Here is a 17,935-nt window from a genome sequence, read left to right as displayed (position 1 = left end):
GTTTCTGGATGGAAAAATCATGAAAGTTGTAACTACATCTAAAGCTGAAATGATCCTTTGTTTGTAAATTCAACTTAATGTAAAGAAGAGCAGTGAGAGCTGTCCAAAGATGGAAAAGAATGCCTAGCCAGTGCACCAGTTTCCTAGAACTGTAGAGGGAGGAGCTCATGTTTCAGTGACCTCGTAGGGTGCATTGAGGGAGGGGCAGAGGTTGAAGTAGAGCTGTGAGCATCTTTTAGAGGAGCTGGACCTGGATGGTTCTTAAAGCACCCCCCACCCCATTTTAAAGTTCTGTGAGGCAGTAAAATGTAAAGAACATTATTATTGATTTGGATTTTTTTGCCATTATCCATTTATGGTTTTCTAATTCAAAATGGGTCTCTCAAGTTAAAAACGTAATACTCTTTAATACGTTTGTCAGTTCCAGAAAGATTTTTTTAACGTTTGTTTTGTGCGCACCCCCACTCCGACAGTGTGTGGCTCTGAGCCAGCCAAAGATTCATTCATAATCTATTGACTGCACAGATGTTTGGGAACTGATTGTGCCAGCACATGCTTAGTTGGGGCCATTCAAGATTTAAAAGCAGACTATATACACAGATGGTTTTAAAAATGCTTTGTGAATTATGTACCTTGATAACATTTGTGGGAAGAGATCAGAGGACAGTCAAAACTGGTTACCAGCTTTGTAAATCTTAAAGACCTTTGCACTCAGGAATCCTGCTTCTCATTAGCAAGTTGTACAGAGTATCACACTGGCAACTTTGTGCCTCTTCCTTCTTTGACTTTAGCAGCTTACATGGCAGATTCTGTAAGATCAGGCCTCTCCTTGGGTCCGTACACTAAAAGGTTAGATTCGTTTTTAAAGTTCTTTGATAATTAATTTCATTTCTGGAAAGGTTTTTTTTGCCCTTTTTAAAAAGGTTAGATTCTTGCTCTCATTATTGTCGTGAGTACCTCATAAGAATCTGTTAATAAAAATAAATAACTAAACTTCTCTAGATTACCTTGACTTCTTTGTTCTCAGTACATCTGAGAGAATAGTGTATAGGTCATGTGCATATGGTGATAAGTGAAGATGTCATGGGAGCTGAGCGGAAATGTTCTTACTTGGTTTTTTAGGCCTCAGGATCTTAATCTAGTCGTTTCCAACTGTGATTCAACACTCTTCACTTTATTTCCCTCCAGAAACTCCAGGATCATATTGCTTCCTAGGACTTAGAGTTCCTGCTGATGTATAGAGCTGCCTGTGGGCCTCCAGCACCAGAAATTGGCTCCAAACCTTTTCCCATTACATCATCGCCCACCAATGTCATTACACCAGAGTGAAATCTGCTTTGAAGATTGTGTTCTTGTTTTCCTTCTGTTCTTTCCTCTCATCATTTCCTTTAGAAGTAAAAGGAAAAAAAAAAATCAGAGATTTCTAGGACAATCCCAGGCAGACATTTAGGAGTGAATCAGACATCCTCACAGTCTAAACTTAGATTTATCAGCCACCATCCACTCTGCCGATAGAGAGTGATCAGCCCAGCATGCATCCACATGGACCCTGGAAAGTAGCAGTTTGGTCATGTGACACCTGGACTTGCTGCTTTTCTTTCAGCCCTTCAGAATTAGTTCTTAATGACTTAGATAGCTCTCCGCCGGCATCCTGTCACTGGCATATTGAATCTTTTTGAATAATTTCCCAGAATAGAAATTCTTGGGATATCACTGAAGTTTCTTGTTCTTTGTGTTTAATTAAAGTGTTTCTTAGATTTAAGTATTTGACAGATAAACATTTTAAGCCATCTGGAGTTTTTTACTTTCCCCCCGTAAATCTTTTCAAACATTACAGTATTATCTATATTTATGGTATAGATATAGCTGGTGCAGGGGTCCTTATTCATCTTCCCTCCTTCATGACAAAGCAATTGACCAAACTTTGGTCCTCTTCTCTCTGTACTGAATTTAATTCCCCATTGTTTTTCAACCATCTTTAAAGCTTCCAGTTAATGGTGTGCTTTGTTTGACTTTGTGCCTGACAACAGGGTTCAGGTAAGCAAAGAACTGGAAGTGATTTCAAGGACTTTGTGCCACCCACTCAGTTACTGGCCTGGCTGTACAGATTTTGTGTCCTTTGAGGAAGATCTGTTTGAGATTAGAAAGAATAATAATAGTCAGCCCCAAAGAAATGGGACCACAGTGACTAAAACAGCAGAGTAAACTTGGCTCTTAGTTTTTAAGACTCTGGGTTTACATTTATGTGCAGTATTAATCACTGGGGACTCTTAATATATGTGCTGCAGGCTGTGGCATGGAGTATGAGAAGCCACATAGAACTTGAAGAACATTGGAGAGGATGGCATTGAAAATTATGGACAACACTAGGGCAACCAAGTACATTTTTTTTTTCCTTCTCTCCAAAATAAGACATTAAAAGTCCTTGATTCACATTAGGATTTGAGTTTGGGTTTCTAGCAGTTTTGTGTGTGTGTGTATATATATATATTTTTTTTTTTTTTTTCTTCTAGGAATTTTAGATTTTCTGATTTCAGCTTCTTGTTAGTCTCTGTGAGATAAGCTGGATGAAAGGGAAAACGTTCCTCATTTTTTGCCGACTTAAGTTGGTGTGAAAAACCTCTTCAGCACAATTGTATTATCTTCTCAGACTGAAAACCTGAATGAATGAGTGAAAACATCCACAAGGAAAGGTATAAATAGATACAAAGCCTGGCTTCCTTCTGTGTAACATGTGTCACGCATGTGTGTTTTAGCTGTCGGAATGTCCACAGAAGGAGGGTTTGGTGGTGCTGGCAGCAGCGACGCCCAGCAGAGCCTGCAGTCCTTCTGGCCTCGCGTCATGGAAGAAATCCGGAATTTAACAGTGGTAAGGAAGACTGAGAGACTTAACGAGCTTTGAGATGAATAATCAAAACTTAGGCTAAAGCATGTTTAATCTCAAGCACATTTACGAAGGTATAGTTCATTTCTGACCTGTGGGTAAGAAGGTGAAGATATAATTTACTTTAGGTGAGGTAACTACATGGATTTTTTTTTTTTTTTAATTTTAGTGGCTTTCTTTAGGCCTGTGGATGCTTTGACTTGGAGATTGTTTAATGTGAGGCAGATCTTTTAGAGAATGCAGAAAAGCAGGGCTTCCTTTCCTCCAGAAGCTGTAGCTCATTTCTGTGGCCTGAGTTAGTGGCCCTGCTAGGTTTCTAGGACCTGGTGAAAACTGCTGGGCAATTTATTCGACAACAAATCTATTGTAAGCCAGCACTCTTTCCAGGTATTAAAAGATACACTTAGATTGGGGTTTCTTAAGAGCAGTATTATTGACACTTCGGGCCAGATCATTCCTTGTTGTGAGGGGCTCTTCTGTGCATGTATGCTGTTTAGCAGCGTCTCTGGTCTTTAATCACTGTAGCCGGTAGCACTGCACTTCTGGTTCTGACAACCAAAACTGTGGCTAGACACTGGCAAATGTCCCCTGGGGGCTGAAATCATCCCTGTTGAGACCCACTGACAGAAGAAGCAAAACCCTGGCCCTTGAGGAGCTTACAGTGTAATAATTACACCCAGGTCATTTGTTCAATAAGTATTTATTAAGTAGTTACTGAGTCAGGCACAGTGATGAATCTGAAGCATTAAAAGGGAGAGTATGATGTTATATCCATAATGAAGAATGTTGTGTTTGGTGCCATTTCAGCAAATGGCTGAAGGAGCACTCTGAGATATGTCATTCCTGCCCCAGCGGTTTTAGCATCCTGGCAGAGCAAATACTGGATTCTTTCCTGATGTAGAACTCATGCTGCGATTTCGTAGAGTTCTGGTCTTTAATCTCTGACATACATGATCAGCTTTCATTTGGTCGATGAATACTTACACACCTCCTATGGCTAGGCTAGTTATTGTGAACCACACAGGCGAAACTAGTGCCCTCACAGAACATGTATTCTGCTGGGAGAGACAGAAACAGGTAATGAATGAGTAGAATAAACAATAACTTCTCATTGTGATAAACGTCAAAAAAACCCCTTATATTCTGGGTATCCTTGTGGGTCATGTTTGTTTATATGGGGGATTTTCCACATTTGACCTTGGTTTGGGCTTTCTCTGAGTGGCCTGTGTTCCCCGGTGGATTTCCACTGAAAAATCATTCTTCTGCAGTCTAAAGGTGGTCGTTATCAATAGTATCTTAGATATAAAGCGGAAGGGAGGGAAAAAATGGAATTATAAAGTCAGAAGTGGGGTATTTTGTATGTTCCGAGGGGATAATGTCATGGTTAAGTTTTCAGGTTTAAGTGCTGGGGTCAGCCTGGTGTAAAACTAGTGCCTTCCTGAGTTCTAGTGGGACCAGGCAGTGCAGCAAGCATGTCCCAGCTTGAATGCAGAAACAGATTCAGAATCAGACAAGTGACCAGGTGAATGAACTTTAGAAGTTCAAACTCAGCACCTAGCTTTTCTGTATTCTGTTGGACTTTGAGTTTTTTCTTTTTTTTGATTGTGGTAAAACACAACAAAATTTACCATTTTGACCATTTAAAATGTACAGTTCAGTGGTATATTCACATTGTTGTAAAACAGATCTCCAGGACTTTTTTATCCTGCGGAATTGGAGCTTTGCACTCATGAAACAACTGTCCACTTTCCCCACTCTCCAGCCCTTGGTGATCACTGTTCTGCTTCGTTTCTGTGAGTTTGGCTGCTCTAAGTACCTCATATAAGTAGACTCATACAGTATTTGTCTTTTTGTGCCTGGCTCGTCTCACTTACTTAGCATGATGTTTTCAAGGTTCATCCATGTTGTAGCATATGACAGGATTTCTTTGTTTAGGCTGAATAATGTGTCCTTCTATATACCACATTTAATCTAGTCATCTGTCAGTGGGCATTTGGGCTGCTTCTGTTTCTTATAGTGAATAATGCTGCAATGCAGAGGAACATGGGCTTTGATGTTACCCTGCTGGATTTACTTTTCAAGTTTGATTGACATCAGGGAAGATAGTGGTGTTGACCAACTTTTTGTAGCTAGACAGCTAGTCCTTCAGAGGTTAAAAGTGGATTACTTCGAGGGATTCACTTTTAGTTCAAGTTTTATGAGTAAGGAGAAAGACCAAGGGGGAAAGTCATTTATAATCATTCTCCTGTTGATGGCTAAAATTTTCCTTCCACATACTCTCAAGAAAAGAATCCTAGAATGCTACCATAAGTGAAAGTGAAGTTGCTCAGTCGTGTCTAGCTCGTTGCGACCCCGTGGACACCAGGCTCCTCCATCAATGGGATTTTGTAGGCAAGAGTACTGGAGTGGGTTGCCATTTCCTTCTCCAGGGAACTTCCCGACCCAGGGATCGAACCTGGGTCTCCCACATTGTAGACAGATGCTTTACTGTCTGAGCCACCAGGGAAGTCAGAATGCTACCATGGTATCTCTTAAATGCTTAGAATGATGTTTGGCTTGTAATAGTGAGTGACTCGGAGAAGGCAATGGCACCCTACTCCAGTACTCTTGCCTGGAGAATCCCATGGATGGAGGAGCCTGGTGGGCTACAGTCCATGGGGTCGCGAAGAGTCAGACACGACTGAGCAACTTCGCTTTCACTTTTCACTTTCATGCATTGGAGAAGGAAATGGCAGCCCACTCCATTGTTCTTGCCTGGAGAATCCCAGGGACAGGGGAGTCTGTTGGGCTGCCGTCTATGGGGTCGTGCAGAGTCGGACATGACTGAAGTGACTTAGCAGCAGCAGCAGCAGTGAGTGAATGAGTGAAAATCGCTCAGTCGTGTCCTACTCTTTGCAACCCCGTGGACTATACAGTCCATGGAATTCTCCAGGCCAGAATACTGGAGTGGGTAGCTTTTCCCTTCTCCAGGGGATCTTCCCAACCCAGGGGTCAAACCCAGGTCTCCTGCATTGCAGGTGGATTCTTTACCAGCTGAGCCACAAGGGAAGCCCCGGCATGTAATAGGTGCACAGTAAATGTTCAAATAAATCATAGACTCCTCCACTTCAGATTTAGTGTGAAGCAACATAGTGCCAGGTTTGAGTGAGAATGAATCCGGTAAAGTCCCTTTGCAAAACTTTTATTTTCCCTCTGCCGATGGCATGAAGGCATCTGCATCTCTGACTGAACCTCTGCCTGTGTGACGTGGCTGATATTTTAGTGTTTAGTGTGTGCCTTTGTAGAGCTCAAGCAGCACTTACAACCAGACTTCCTCAGATATGGCAGAGCCTCTTAGGCTGATATCTCAAAATGTCTACCAGATTTTTTTAAAAAAATCTATGTTCAAACTATCCAAATGTAAATGAAGTTTATGAGAACACTCATAAGGTGTTGTGGTCTCTCTAAGACTGTGACAGAGGTGTTCCAAAAATAAGCAATTTGAGTTTGCTAGTCCGTGGGGTCGCAAAGAGTTGGACACAACTGAGCGGCTAAGCACAGGTGATATAGTGCATGACATATTGGAGACTTTGGCCCCAGTTGTCTCGGTCTCGGTTCAGCAAAAACAATTTGTCTTTCGTCTCAGCTTGGCCATCTTGCTCTCCTCATTCTTGAAAGCTCTGCATTGTCCATAAACCCAGGTGGTGCTCACCTGAAACTGGAGTTGATTAAAAATCATACCAAAATGATTATATACCAGGATGATCGTGTTAGATACTGTATTCCTGCTTAGCAGAGCTCTGGGAGCAATATTAATAGACTTCTTGGCTTTAAATTTTACTCTCTAGACCTCTTTGAAAGTGGGGAAGAAAGAGCTAACTTCTGTCCTTTGCGGGGCAGGTGGGGAGGTAGTAATGCTGAATCTTAAAGAAAACTCTAATCCTCCTTCAAACTCCCTCCCTCCACCCCATTTAGCCTTCAAGTTAGCCATAATTTAATGCTTTGGTCACCTTCTTTTAATTGCCTGTTACATCTTTTCATTCTTCAGTGTCTCCAGATTGGAAGATGACATTTCCACCATTATAATCAAATTAGATAACCATTTAAACAAGAACTTGGAGGTGAAGTTTGGTGGACTGCTAAAAAATAGGCCCTGTGCTGTTTGAGCCCTTCCTGTGGAACAGCGCTTCACAGACTTTATTGTCTATATGTGAACCACATGAGGGTCATGTTGAAATAACAGATTTTGATTTAGCAGGTTTGGAGAGGAACCTGAGATTCTGCACTTCATTCATGTTCCCAGATGATGCCATTGTGGGTCTAGGGACCTCACTTTGAGCGGCAAGGCTTTAAAGCAGTGGTCCTTTACCCTCACTGTGGATTATAGTCACCAGGGTAGTTTTCAAAAAATGTGATGCCAGGACTCCACTCCCTAGAGTTCCTGATTCAGTTAGTCTGAGGTAGAGCCCAGGCATCTTGTGTTTCAGAAGCTCCCCAAGGTGATCCTAACATGCTGTCCATGTTGAGAATCACTGCTTTTGAGAAGGTAGAATCTTGATTTTTTAGAGTGAGTGCCTGACTAGGTAGGCCTGCAAAAGATTCCTCATCATTATTTGAAACTCCAGATGTTGTTTAGTTCAGCTTGAGACCTATTGACTGTAATTTGGCTTTAAACTCTCATTGAGTGAATTCAGACTTCTTGAAGTTCAGCAGTTTCAGGTGGCAGCATTTTCAAACACTTCTTTGGTTGTGATCAGGAGCACAAAGATGTTCTGAGGGAGAATCCACTCTCCCACCTTTCTGATGTCACGCCCAAGAATAAAATGTGTCAGTTGTTATTCCACTTGCATTCGCATCAGGATAAGAAGTTAAATGTTACTCATGTCAGTTGCATGGTTGCCAGTGACAAGGGGAGCATTGAATTGAAAGCCAGTTTACCGATCGTGAAGGGGTGCCTCTCTCCAATAAGCTTGTCATAAAGCCTTACATGTGACTGGAAAGCTGGGCTGAGATTATAGAAAGCTGGGCTATTGTCAGCGAGAATGAGCCACACACGCACATCTGAAGATCCTTTAAGATCTCAAGGTTTAGAGATCATGAGAAAATTTCTCACAAAAAAAAAAGATGTATGGGATTTAGAACAGAGTTTTTTGTAAGTTTCTTCCTCTCTTCACGGTGGGACTATATCTTGACTTTTCCTTGTTTTTTTTTTTTTTAAATTGTAGTCTCATAAACATTCTGAAAGTAATATTTATTCTTTCAAGTTGGGGAAGGAGATCTTTTTATCAGCTCTGGGCTTTAGTTCAGTAATCTTAGAACAGTGTTGTGGGAATTATATTAAATGACAAAGCCAAATGAGAACACACTTGTAAGAGACCTAAATCTCGTGGTCGTAATCTTGTGCTGTGTGTATCATCCTGGGAGGCCTTCCAAAGAAACTGTCATCCCTAGCGTTTTCTTTGGCATTTCTGTTTAGCATCATTTTGTGTGATACACCACACAAGAAGGAGGACCAGTGATTAATTTCTATAGTTAAATAAATGTTGTTTGTTTTTAAATCCCTTTAGGGTCTGGCCCTAAGCCAGCATTCCCTTTCCTGCTGCTCCCCTCTGTATGAGGTCATACATCTAAAACTTAAATAGGCCAGGTTTTTTGTCTCTGTGCTTCTGTGTGTGCTGTGTCCTTTGTCTGAATAACATTCACATACTTTTCCAGCAAGCAGATTTGCAGGACCCCAAGACACCATTCAGGTGTCAGCCCCTGTGTGGAACATTTGCCAACTCCACTTGCTTACTCCAACACCTCCCCGCCGCCCACCACTGCCAGTTGGTCATTTCTTTCTCTTCCCTATGGGATTTTACACCTCCATTCTAGTATAGCTTAGGGGATTATAACATTTTTTAAGTGATAGTCTCTAAACTGTTTGACTGTTCAAAGAAAGTGAAGTCGCTCAGTTGTGTCTGACTCTCTGCGACCCCATGGACTGTAGCCTACCAGGCTCCTCTAGTCCGTGGGATTTTCCAGGCAAGAACACTGGAGTGGGTTGCCATTTCCTTCTCCAGGGGATCTTCCCAACCCAGGGATTGAACCCAGGTCTCCTGCATTGCGTGCAGACGCTTTACCATCTGAGCCACCAGGGAAGCCCAGCTGTTCAAAGAAAAGTATATTTGCGTCTTCCACATAGTAGTAGGCATCATACATTTGCCATCAGTTGAGCTGCATGAAGGAACAGATGAAAGAGGAGGAGAAAAAGTTAGAATGTGTCATGCTTTCTCCTTCTGGTGAAATTTTAGTAAACTGGACTTCTAAGCCTCTACCACTCCAGAGTCAGATTTTTAGAGGCTTCGTGGAAAATGCTGATACTTAATTTGGAAAAGGAAAAGATTAAAAAAATGATGTTGGGGTTTTGTAGACGTCAGTGGTAGCCAAGCAGCTTGTTGCATTTGGATGGAGAAATTAGATGTCTTGGGATTTCCCTGGCGGTCCAGTGGTTGGAACGCCACGCTTCCACTGCAGGGGGTAATGGGTTCCATCCTTGGTTGGGGAACTAAGACCCTGCATGCCACAAGGTGCGGCCAAAAAAAATCAGATGCCTTGGTGTACATTTTATCTTAATAGTTCCTGTTCTTCTGTATTCATAAAATAGATTCTGGGAAGGCTGATAATGTTTTTCCAAAATGCTCCACTGCCTTCTTTGACGTATAGTTGATTTTTTTATTGGTCTTCGAAAAGAAAATTCACTAATGCGTGTTAATTACACCAAATCTCAAATAAGAGCTGCTTCCTCCGTAATGTGATGATGTAAATTCCCAGGTGAGCATATTGGATTTGGTGAATCACATTTCAGACCACTTATAGTATCAATCATTTGACACCTAGTGCCAGTAGGGACTTTGCTGATTTTAGCTAATCTCTGCCTTTTCAGTTTTCTTTGCAGCTTTGAAACCCAAAGTTGATTTTTATTTCTAGAATTGCATCCGTTATTGGCTGTGTATTTAAATACCAGTAGTATCAAAATAAAATGAAAAAGCACTTAAATCACAAGTAATTGAGTAGGGCTGATTGAAAATTCCTTTCCTAAATCCTTTCCACAGTAAAGTTAAATGGTTTCTTCCCAACTTAGTCTTGTTTGTTAAGAAAAAATTGACAGGACTACTCCTAAACAGCAGCTGATAAATTCACCCTTACCCTTTTTCCATACTCTTCTACTGCTACCCCCACCCCCAGCAGTTTTTGAAGATAGGGCCTTCGGTGCTGTGATGGGTAAGGAGCTCTTTCCTGGTTTCTGGTGTCATGTTGGTGCAAAGGTCAGAAATAGCCAGTGTCACATTGGCTGAAGAGAGTGGTCACTGTGGTCGGGTATTGCTGGCACTTGCCCTTGTAGTCCTTGATTAGAAGGAAAAACTGGCAACTTGGAGAAAAACCCCTAAGGCCAGAAATCTCATTTTAATCTGCATATTGCAGACTGGTAAACTTTCTTAGGGGGGGAAATGCATTCATAATGCATCTTTATATTGTTCTGGCAAAGAACCGGGTATTGTTTGGGGTTACTTTTCATGAGGGCCCTGTTAGAAGGCATCGTAAGTTTATCCTAAAACTCTTTGTTGGAAGCTCTGCATTGGTTAAGAAGCATTTTGCTCTAGAGCTTGTGTTTTCTTAAGTTCATTTGTGATTTCTCTCCTGCCGTATTTTCTGAAAGGAGGGACTAAATCAACCAGGGGGTTTCATGCTGCCTGTCACATCCTATTAATTATTCCTACCATTTACGTACCTCTTGTTACTCATTTCAGAAAGATTTCCGAGTACAGGAACTCCCACTGGCTCGTATTAAGAAGATTATGAAACTGGATGAAGATGTGAAGGTGAATTCACATTCATTTTTATTATTCATATTGAAAGTAAAGCAATGGGAAGATTATTGCTTATTTCTCTAGAGCTCAAAGTTTAATTAAAAATAAAAGTATTATTGTCTGTTGGTTTTGTATTTGGTTCCTCTCTAAAATTGTTAAGTGAGCTGAAATTGAACAGTTTTAATTCTTGTATGGTACTTTTCTGAAAATTGGGAGTATCCTGTTTGCTAGCTGTTGAAATCCAAGCTACTGAGTATTTGTTTTTTGAATTGCCTGATTCTTTCCACTGTGTAGCGTAAACGTGTATCATCATGTCAGCAGAACAGTGACGTCTTCCTGGCATCTTATTGCAGTCTCTAGTTAGTTGATCCGAGCGCTAAGAAATGTCTGACAATGATATTGCACTTGTTCTGACTTTTCAGTCTGTGAGTTGTTTTACACAGCTTATGCTTGTGAGAGGGTTTACTTGGGTTGACCATTTCTGTATTCCTAGGAGTCCGCCTCCTATTACAGTTGTCTCAAGAAGAGAGCGACTCTCTCCACTCCGAATTAATAGTTTTCTGTATTTGTATAGAAAGCTAACAGTTTGCAGCAGTTTTCCTTTTTATTGGCTTACTTCCTCATAGTAACCATGTGAGAGTTCACAGGATAAGAGTGACTAGTTTCACCATCCTGTAGATATGTGAATAGACACAAAGAGGTTAAAAGCGACTCACCTAGAGTTGGAGAACCAAGATCCCAATTCTCACCTCCTGCTTCCTTAACTCTGTCCCAGACTACCTCTGACCACCTCTCGAAGGCTGCACAGGGTCCAGAGCTTTGTTTGAACTTTGAATTCAGATTCGGCAAGGCAGCTTCCATTACTTAAGGACTTACTATGTGCCAGGCACTTGTACATACATTATCTCATTTGATTCCCACAGCAACCCTGGAAAGTTGTTACCTCTTTTTCACTATGTAAAAAATAAAGCCAAGAAGGATGAGAAGCTGGAGATTTTCTCTGAATCCATTGGCACTCTTTCCCCACATTATCTCCTTTTGGATTAGAACCTAAATCCGTCCACTTACTGGCTCTGTGTCTATAGGCAAGTCACTTCACCTCTCCTAAATCCAAGTTTCTCTGAAAGGCTTTTATGAGAGAAAGAAAGTACATGGAAGGTACTAGATAAATAACCTTTCTCCCTCTTCCCTTCTTCTGTGTGCTGCCTGCTTTGTCCCTGCTTTGTCTTGGAATCTCTTGAGGCGCCCCCCTTCTTGTTCTCTAGGCCTTGCCCCATAGCCCATTGGCAGGACATGAGATAAGGGACAAACGGACTGGTTTGAATGACTTGCTGGTGATTGACAGGGAGGGCCTACGTCTGTTGCAGATGATCAGTGCTGAAGCCCCTGTGTTGTTTGCCAAGGCAGCCCAGATTTTTATCACAGAGTTGACTCTTCGAGCCTGGATCCACACAGAGGATAACAAGCGCCGGACTCTTCAGGTAATATTGTAGAAAATTAGGCAAGCAGCTGCCTTTGCCTTCTTCTCTTGCATGGCTTTGGACCAGAGATTGTTCTTTCCTAGACCTCTCTCAAGCTGATGTGTTTTAACTGGCATCTTCCTCTACTGGTGGGAGGCAGGCAGACCTTATGGCCAAGATAGTATGTATTTCGCAACCAGGAATGTTAATTTCCAACTTCCCTATTTGTTACCGTTCAGTGACTGAACTTTGTACTTGGTGAGCTCTCACTGTAAACAGAGGCTAAAGTGATTATTTATCTATCTCCAGATCTAAACAGCTTCCACTTGGAAGCCTTGAGAGTCTGCAGGAAAGAACAGTCCCAGGAAGAATAGTCTCACTAACCTCTTTAGCATTTTTGTTCCTTCTCTGTTTTCCTGGGAATCCTTTCCTTCTTTCTTGTTTCTTTTTTTGTTTTAATCCAGCAAATCACTTTCTTATTGTATGACGACCCCTTAGTCATTGGGTGTACAGACCCTCCACTCAACACCCAGGCCCTTTCTTAGAGGAGAGATTTCCCAGACATAGGAGGAAAGATATGGCAGATACAGGAGTACCAGTATTTTAACAGCAAAGTCAAGGAACTACATTATGTTTTCTTCGTTCCTCTTTATCTCCAAAATTGAAAATGCATGCTTGTGTTCATTTATTCTGCAGATATTAAATGAATACCCACAGTGTGCCAAGCACTGTTCTAAGCCCTGGGAATTAATATACAAAACAGACAGAGATTCCTACCCTTAGAAATTCTATAGTCTCGTACAGGTAGATATTGAAAACTTATTTTATGTTATCTTGGAGGAGGACAATGGATCTAGACAGATCTAATTAAAGCTACCTGCAGGATCAATTCAGATTGAAAAGTAAAATGGGCAAAGCACTTGAACAGGGCCTTCAAAAAGGAAGACACCTAAATGACCAAGCACAAAAAGGTATGCAACATCATTTGTCATCTGGGAAATACAAATTAAAACCACAGTGAGATACTGGTTTGTACCCACTGCTGCTGCTGCTAAGTCGCTTCAGTCATGTCCGACTCTGTGCGACCCCATAGACAGCAGCCCACCAGGCTCCCCCATCCCTGGGGTTTTCCAGGGAAGAGTACTGGAGTGGGGTGCCATTGCCTTCTCCGTTGTACCCACTAGAATGGCTAAAATAAAAAAGACTGACAATACCGAGTGTTGACAAGAAAGTGAAATGACTGAAACTCATTTATTGCTGGTTAGAATGTAAAGTGGTATTATCACCTTGGAAAACTATTTAGCACTTTCTAATAAAATGCTATTCCTTAATCTCAGACCCAGCCATTCCACTCTTCATGTACTCCCCAAAGTGTGGACATTCTTGTATAAGACTGTTAGTAACAACCTTGTTTATAATAGCCAAAACCTGGAAATAGCTCAAATATCCATCAAGATGTAAATCTATTAACAAATAGATTTATTCTTAAAATGGATGACTACTCAACAGTCAGAGAAGCAAACTATTTATTCATGCAGCAATGTGGATGAATCTCAATCATATTTAAGCAAAAGAGGAAAAAATTACACAGCACATGATATCATATACTATCATCATCTATGGAGAGAAGAATCAGAGTTGTGGTTGCCTCAGATTGGTAAGGGAAGGAAGGTGACTGGAAAGGAATAGAAGGAAACTTTGTATGTTCTTATATGGGTAATAGCTACCAGGTGTATATATTTATTCAGATTCATTAAGCTGGGTACTTAAAGTTTCTCTGGCTTTTTTGTTTTGTTTTTTTACTAAATATGATAATTGGTAAAATATTAGCATTAAAAAAGGCATAATAAAAATGTTTAAAAGACCCATTTAAGTATATCTGTTTCCAGAATTCTGTAGAATGCTTTAGTATATGTCTAAAAGTGATTGATCATTTATTTTTTTCTTCCCCTCATTCTGTCCATAGATGAGCCATCTGGGTAGCTTGAGTAGGTGACATCATCATGAATGTAATACTATATTGTACTAATCTTAAATGAGACCTGGCACCCTTAATATGTGCCCTGCCTCTGTTGGGAGGGTTTATTATCAGGCGGGTGGTTGGCAAGAAGGTCGGACTGGAGTTTTGCATTTCAGTGGCTCGGGGCCATCACAAAGACAAGGGAAGGGGAAAAAGAAAAAAAAGAAAACAGAAAATTTCCATCCCCTCCTATTTTACCTGATGAGTCGCCTTTTAACTGTGATATATAGAGCTTGCTGAGGATTTCTGTTAGCATGTTGACTTTTCCCTCCAACATTTTATTATGAAAAAATTTAACCATAAGCAAAGTTTACAGTGAACATCTGTGTAACTCACCACCTAGATCCTACCATTGACACTTTACTTTTTCTAGTCCCATATTTGTCCTTCCCTCTGTCCACCAAATCATCTGGTTTTAAATGCATTTAAAACTTTACATTCCCCTGAACACTTAATATGTGTATCACTTATTAGTGTTCTCTATTTTTTTTCTTTTGCTTTATAATTGTCCTACAATGAAGTACACAAACCTTAAGTATATATAGCTTGTTGGTTCTTAATTTTAAAATGTTTTAATTTTATTACTTAAAGAAAGGGAATGTCGCTCTTAGAAAGAACCTCATCAGAGCAGGCCTTGGTTTCAGTAGCGTTAGTCAGCTGACTCATGTTCTCTTCCCCCCAGCCCCTACTCTAGTGGCTTCAGATTTCCAGTATTCGTATCATGTTAAACAATATTTAAACTGTGAATCTGACATTGTCATTTTGAATTTCAAAATAAAAATTGTAATCTTGTAGAAACTAACATATATAGATCCAATGACTAGAAAAATATTGTAAAAAATTACTGAAATAGGATTTCAGCTGAGAGATTCAAAATAGATTATAAACTACATGTGAACCAAAGAGTCAAGATATTATTTAGGGGCTTAAAAGGTTATAAGGTTGAGTAATAGCCTAACTTTGCTAACCACAGAATGACAAGAAACCTGTCGGTTGATGCGGCTAGATTTGCATGAATGTGTCTGGAGGGTGATAATCTTAACAGTTGTGGGGAAGACCTTGGGGCAGGATCTAGCAGAGGTATCAATAGTTGGAGGCTCAAATGTCTAGTCTGTGGAGCATGAGCTATATGAATCTCTTTTTTGGTCAGTGTTTATCCATCATTTGAAGTTTGTAAGAGTTTGGGTGTGCTCTTTTTGGCTCTAGGCTTGGCCATTGGTCTTTAGTTTGCCTTAGAAGTCATCATCTTAACCTTACTTGTAACTTGGAGAGTAGAAAGCCAGGTAAACTAGCTTCTCCCCAAGTTAATTTTTCACCCTGCTTTTCTTTGTTACAGAGAAATGATATCGCCATGGCGATTACAAAATTTGATCAGTTTGACTTTCTCATCGATATTGTTCCAAGAGATGAGCTGAAACCACCGAAGCGTCAGGTGAGCTGGGAAGGCATTGCCGACGAGAGGGTGCCTTGCATCCTGGTATCAGACGATCTCCATTTCCTCTGTCAGCACAAAACATTTGCTCTTCTTTTGCTTCTCTTTCTCTAGACCAGATCCATCCTTAACATCTCCTGTTACTCATTTAGGGATACTTTTAACTCAGTGCCTCTGAGGTGGTGTCTCAGTGAAAATAGACAAAACGAGAAGTAAAGACGAGTTACAACAGTAAAGTGTAGCTCATTTCGGAGTATCCTAGGAAGTCTATCAGAGTTCTTAATCTGGGATGGGAGAACAGGTTAAAGATTTTAGATTTCCAGGAAGCAGCTTCTGTGTGTGCATAGTTGTGTCTGAAGGGAGTGGACTTGGTTTTCTCTTGCTCTGGATTGTGGTTCTCTATGCAGCGTGCTGGCTGCACATTAGAATCACCTGTTAGAGTTTTTAAAAGTACCAGTGCCCAGGCTCTGCCCCCTACACTGGCTGAAACAGAATCTGCAAGGGGGAGGCTCAGGCATCAGTCCTTTTTAAAGCTCTCCAGATGCTTTTAATGTGCAACCAGATTTGAGAACCTCCACTTAAACTTTCTCTAAGCAGTGACGAGAAGGAATGTGTCTGCCTTTCCTGCTCTTCTCTCTGCTCCTCTCCAGAGGTCACACCATTGTTTTTCAGCACTTTGGGTGCATAAAGCTCTTAATTGCAATTTCGATAGATCCCTGTCCTGTGTTGCTCATCATTTTAGGCATGCAGATTGCATGATATCATGATATCACTGGATATAGTAGAGATACTTGGAATAGTGGCAGCGTCTGGCAGGAGCAAAGCTGAGCCTTGATCTGCTTGCTTTGTTTTTGTTAATAAAATTTTCAGTGTTTTTAATGAATTATTTCATAGTATATTATCCTTAAAAATAGGAGTCATTCAGTAATGACCATTCTCCTGTGCTGTCTCATGTTAATAACCAATAAGAGAGTGTAGAAGAAGTGGGCATCTTTAACGACCTTTGTAATTACGACCCTGCCTGGGGACCTTTGGGTTAGCAAGCCCTCTGTACCTCCTCCCTAGCACGGGGTACCTCACTGCGTCTCCGTTCTTCTGGGCAGTCTTTGCTACTGTAAACATCCTTGACTGGAAGCTGTAAGGCGTTGCAAGGAGCTTTCAGTCGGATGTTTACAGCGGCAGGCTGCCACGGTCATCCCGCTGCACATGGCCTTTGAAACATTGCAGGTTTGTGCCCACGGCTCAGTTCCTCCTCTGGGTGCTTCCCTCCTCTCTGAGAAGTCACTACAAGAAGAACTCAGACCACTTCTCTTCCTTCAAAACAGTTGATACCACTCACCCACTCTCTCTGTGGGAATTTGTTTCAGAAGCCCCCTTTAAAAACAAGGTGGTGAGCTCTGTGACAGAATCAGGCCTTGCTCAGGCTCCTTGCATCAGCTCCTGCTTGTTTCCGGTGGGCTGCCTGCCAAGCCAACTGGCCAGAGAGAATGGTCGTGTCCTCTCCGTTCCTCCAGTGTCCTCAGTGCTTGACGCTCCTAGGGTGTCAGAGAGCTCCTTGTTACATCCTAGCCTGACTCTGAATGCCATGATCCATCTCCTTTAAAGTGTGTCTAGCTGAGACAGCTCCTTGCTCCCTGGGTTCAGTTCTTTGCAGGCATTCAGGCCATTGATTGGCATCCTGTTCAGGACAGCTGCTGCCTGGCCTTTTTTGAAAGGTTGAGATTGCCGAAAGCTGGCCTGAAGTTCTAAGATAGCACTTTTAATCCTCTGTAGACCTGAAGTTTTCCCAAGCTCCAAATTGGCTGGAAGCTTCCTTAAGTCTTTTAAAAGCGCCTACTCTCCAGAACTCACCCTTTCTGAAGGAAGCAGCAATTCATTCTTGCTACTGAAGCACATGTGCTTTTGGGCTGGCTGCGCAGCACTGTGGTGATGGCCCTAGGAGGCGATGCTGCTCATGCGCTGGCGTTGTTTATCAGACTCCACTGCTGAAGAGATTCCAAGAGCAAGCACTCTGCTTGGGGAGGCCACTGCTAAGCTGGGCAAGTGCCCCATCCTGGATTGATCCAGTCATTCAGAGATTGTTCTAGCACAGGGGGTGGCTTCCCGCTGCTGGGGAAAGAAACGAGCCAGAAATACTGAGTTGTTGATCTAAGGTCCTTGACTTCTCAAAGATGCCTGGGGATGTCTCTTGTTCTTTGGTGAAGCAAGTAAAGACTACTCAAGCAGGAGAGAGTTGAGGCCTGACTTTTACCCCGTAAAGCTATGAGTTGAAAGTTCCTGCTCATTAAAATGTCATTTCCTCTTCACCCA

General features: G+C 41.6%; 1 protein-coding gene across 2 annotated transcripts in view; it reads left to right on the top strand.

Annotated features, from left to right (window-relative positions):
* Window positions 1-17,935, top strand: part of NFYC (nuclear transcription factor Y subunit gamma) — a 43,709-nt gene that overhangs the window by 10,831 nt on the left and 14,943 nt on the right. Inside the window, exons 2-5 of one of the 2 annotated variants that reach the window (XM_052636657.1) lie at window positions 2,757-2,869; window positions 10,654-10,725; window positions 11,979-12,194; window positions 15,530-15,625. In XM_052636657.1, coding sequence (XP_052492617.1) covers window positions 2,757-2,869; window positions 10,654-10,725; window positions 11,979-12,194; window positions 15,530-15,625 — 497 coding nt within the window. The remainder of the gene's footprint in view (window positions 1-2,756; window positions 2,870-10,653; window positions 10,726-11,978; window positions 12,195-15,529; window positions 15,626-17,935) is intronic. The other variant, XM_052636658.1, reaches the window with a different exon arrangement.

This window comes from Budorcas taxicolor, chromosome 3 (assembly GCF_023091745.1).
Source record: "Budorcas taxicolor isolate Tak-1 chromosome 3, Takin1.1, whole genome shotgun sequence".
Lineage (NCBI taxonomy): Eukaryota > Metazoa > Chordata > Mammalia > Artiodactyla > Bovidae > Budorcas > Budorcas taxicolor.
This window is presented reverse-complemented; position numbering and strand designations above follow the sequence as displayed.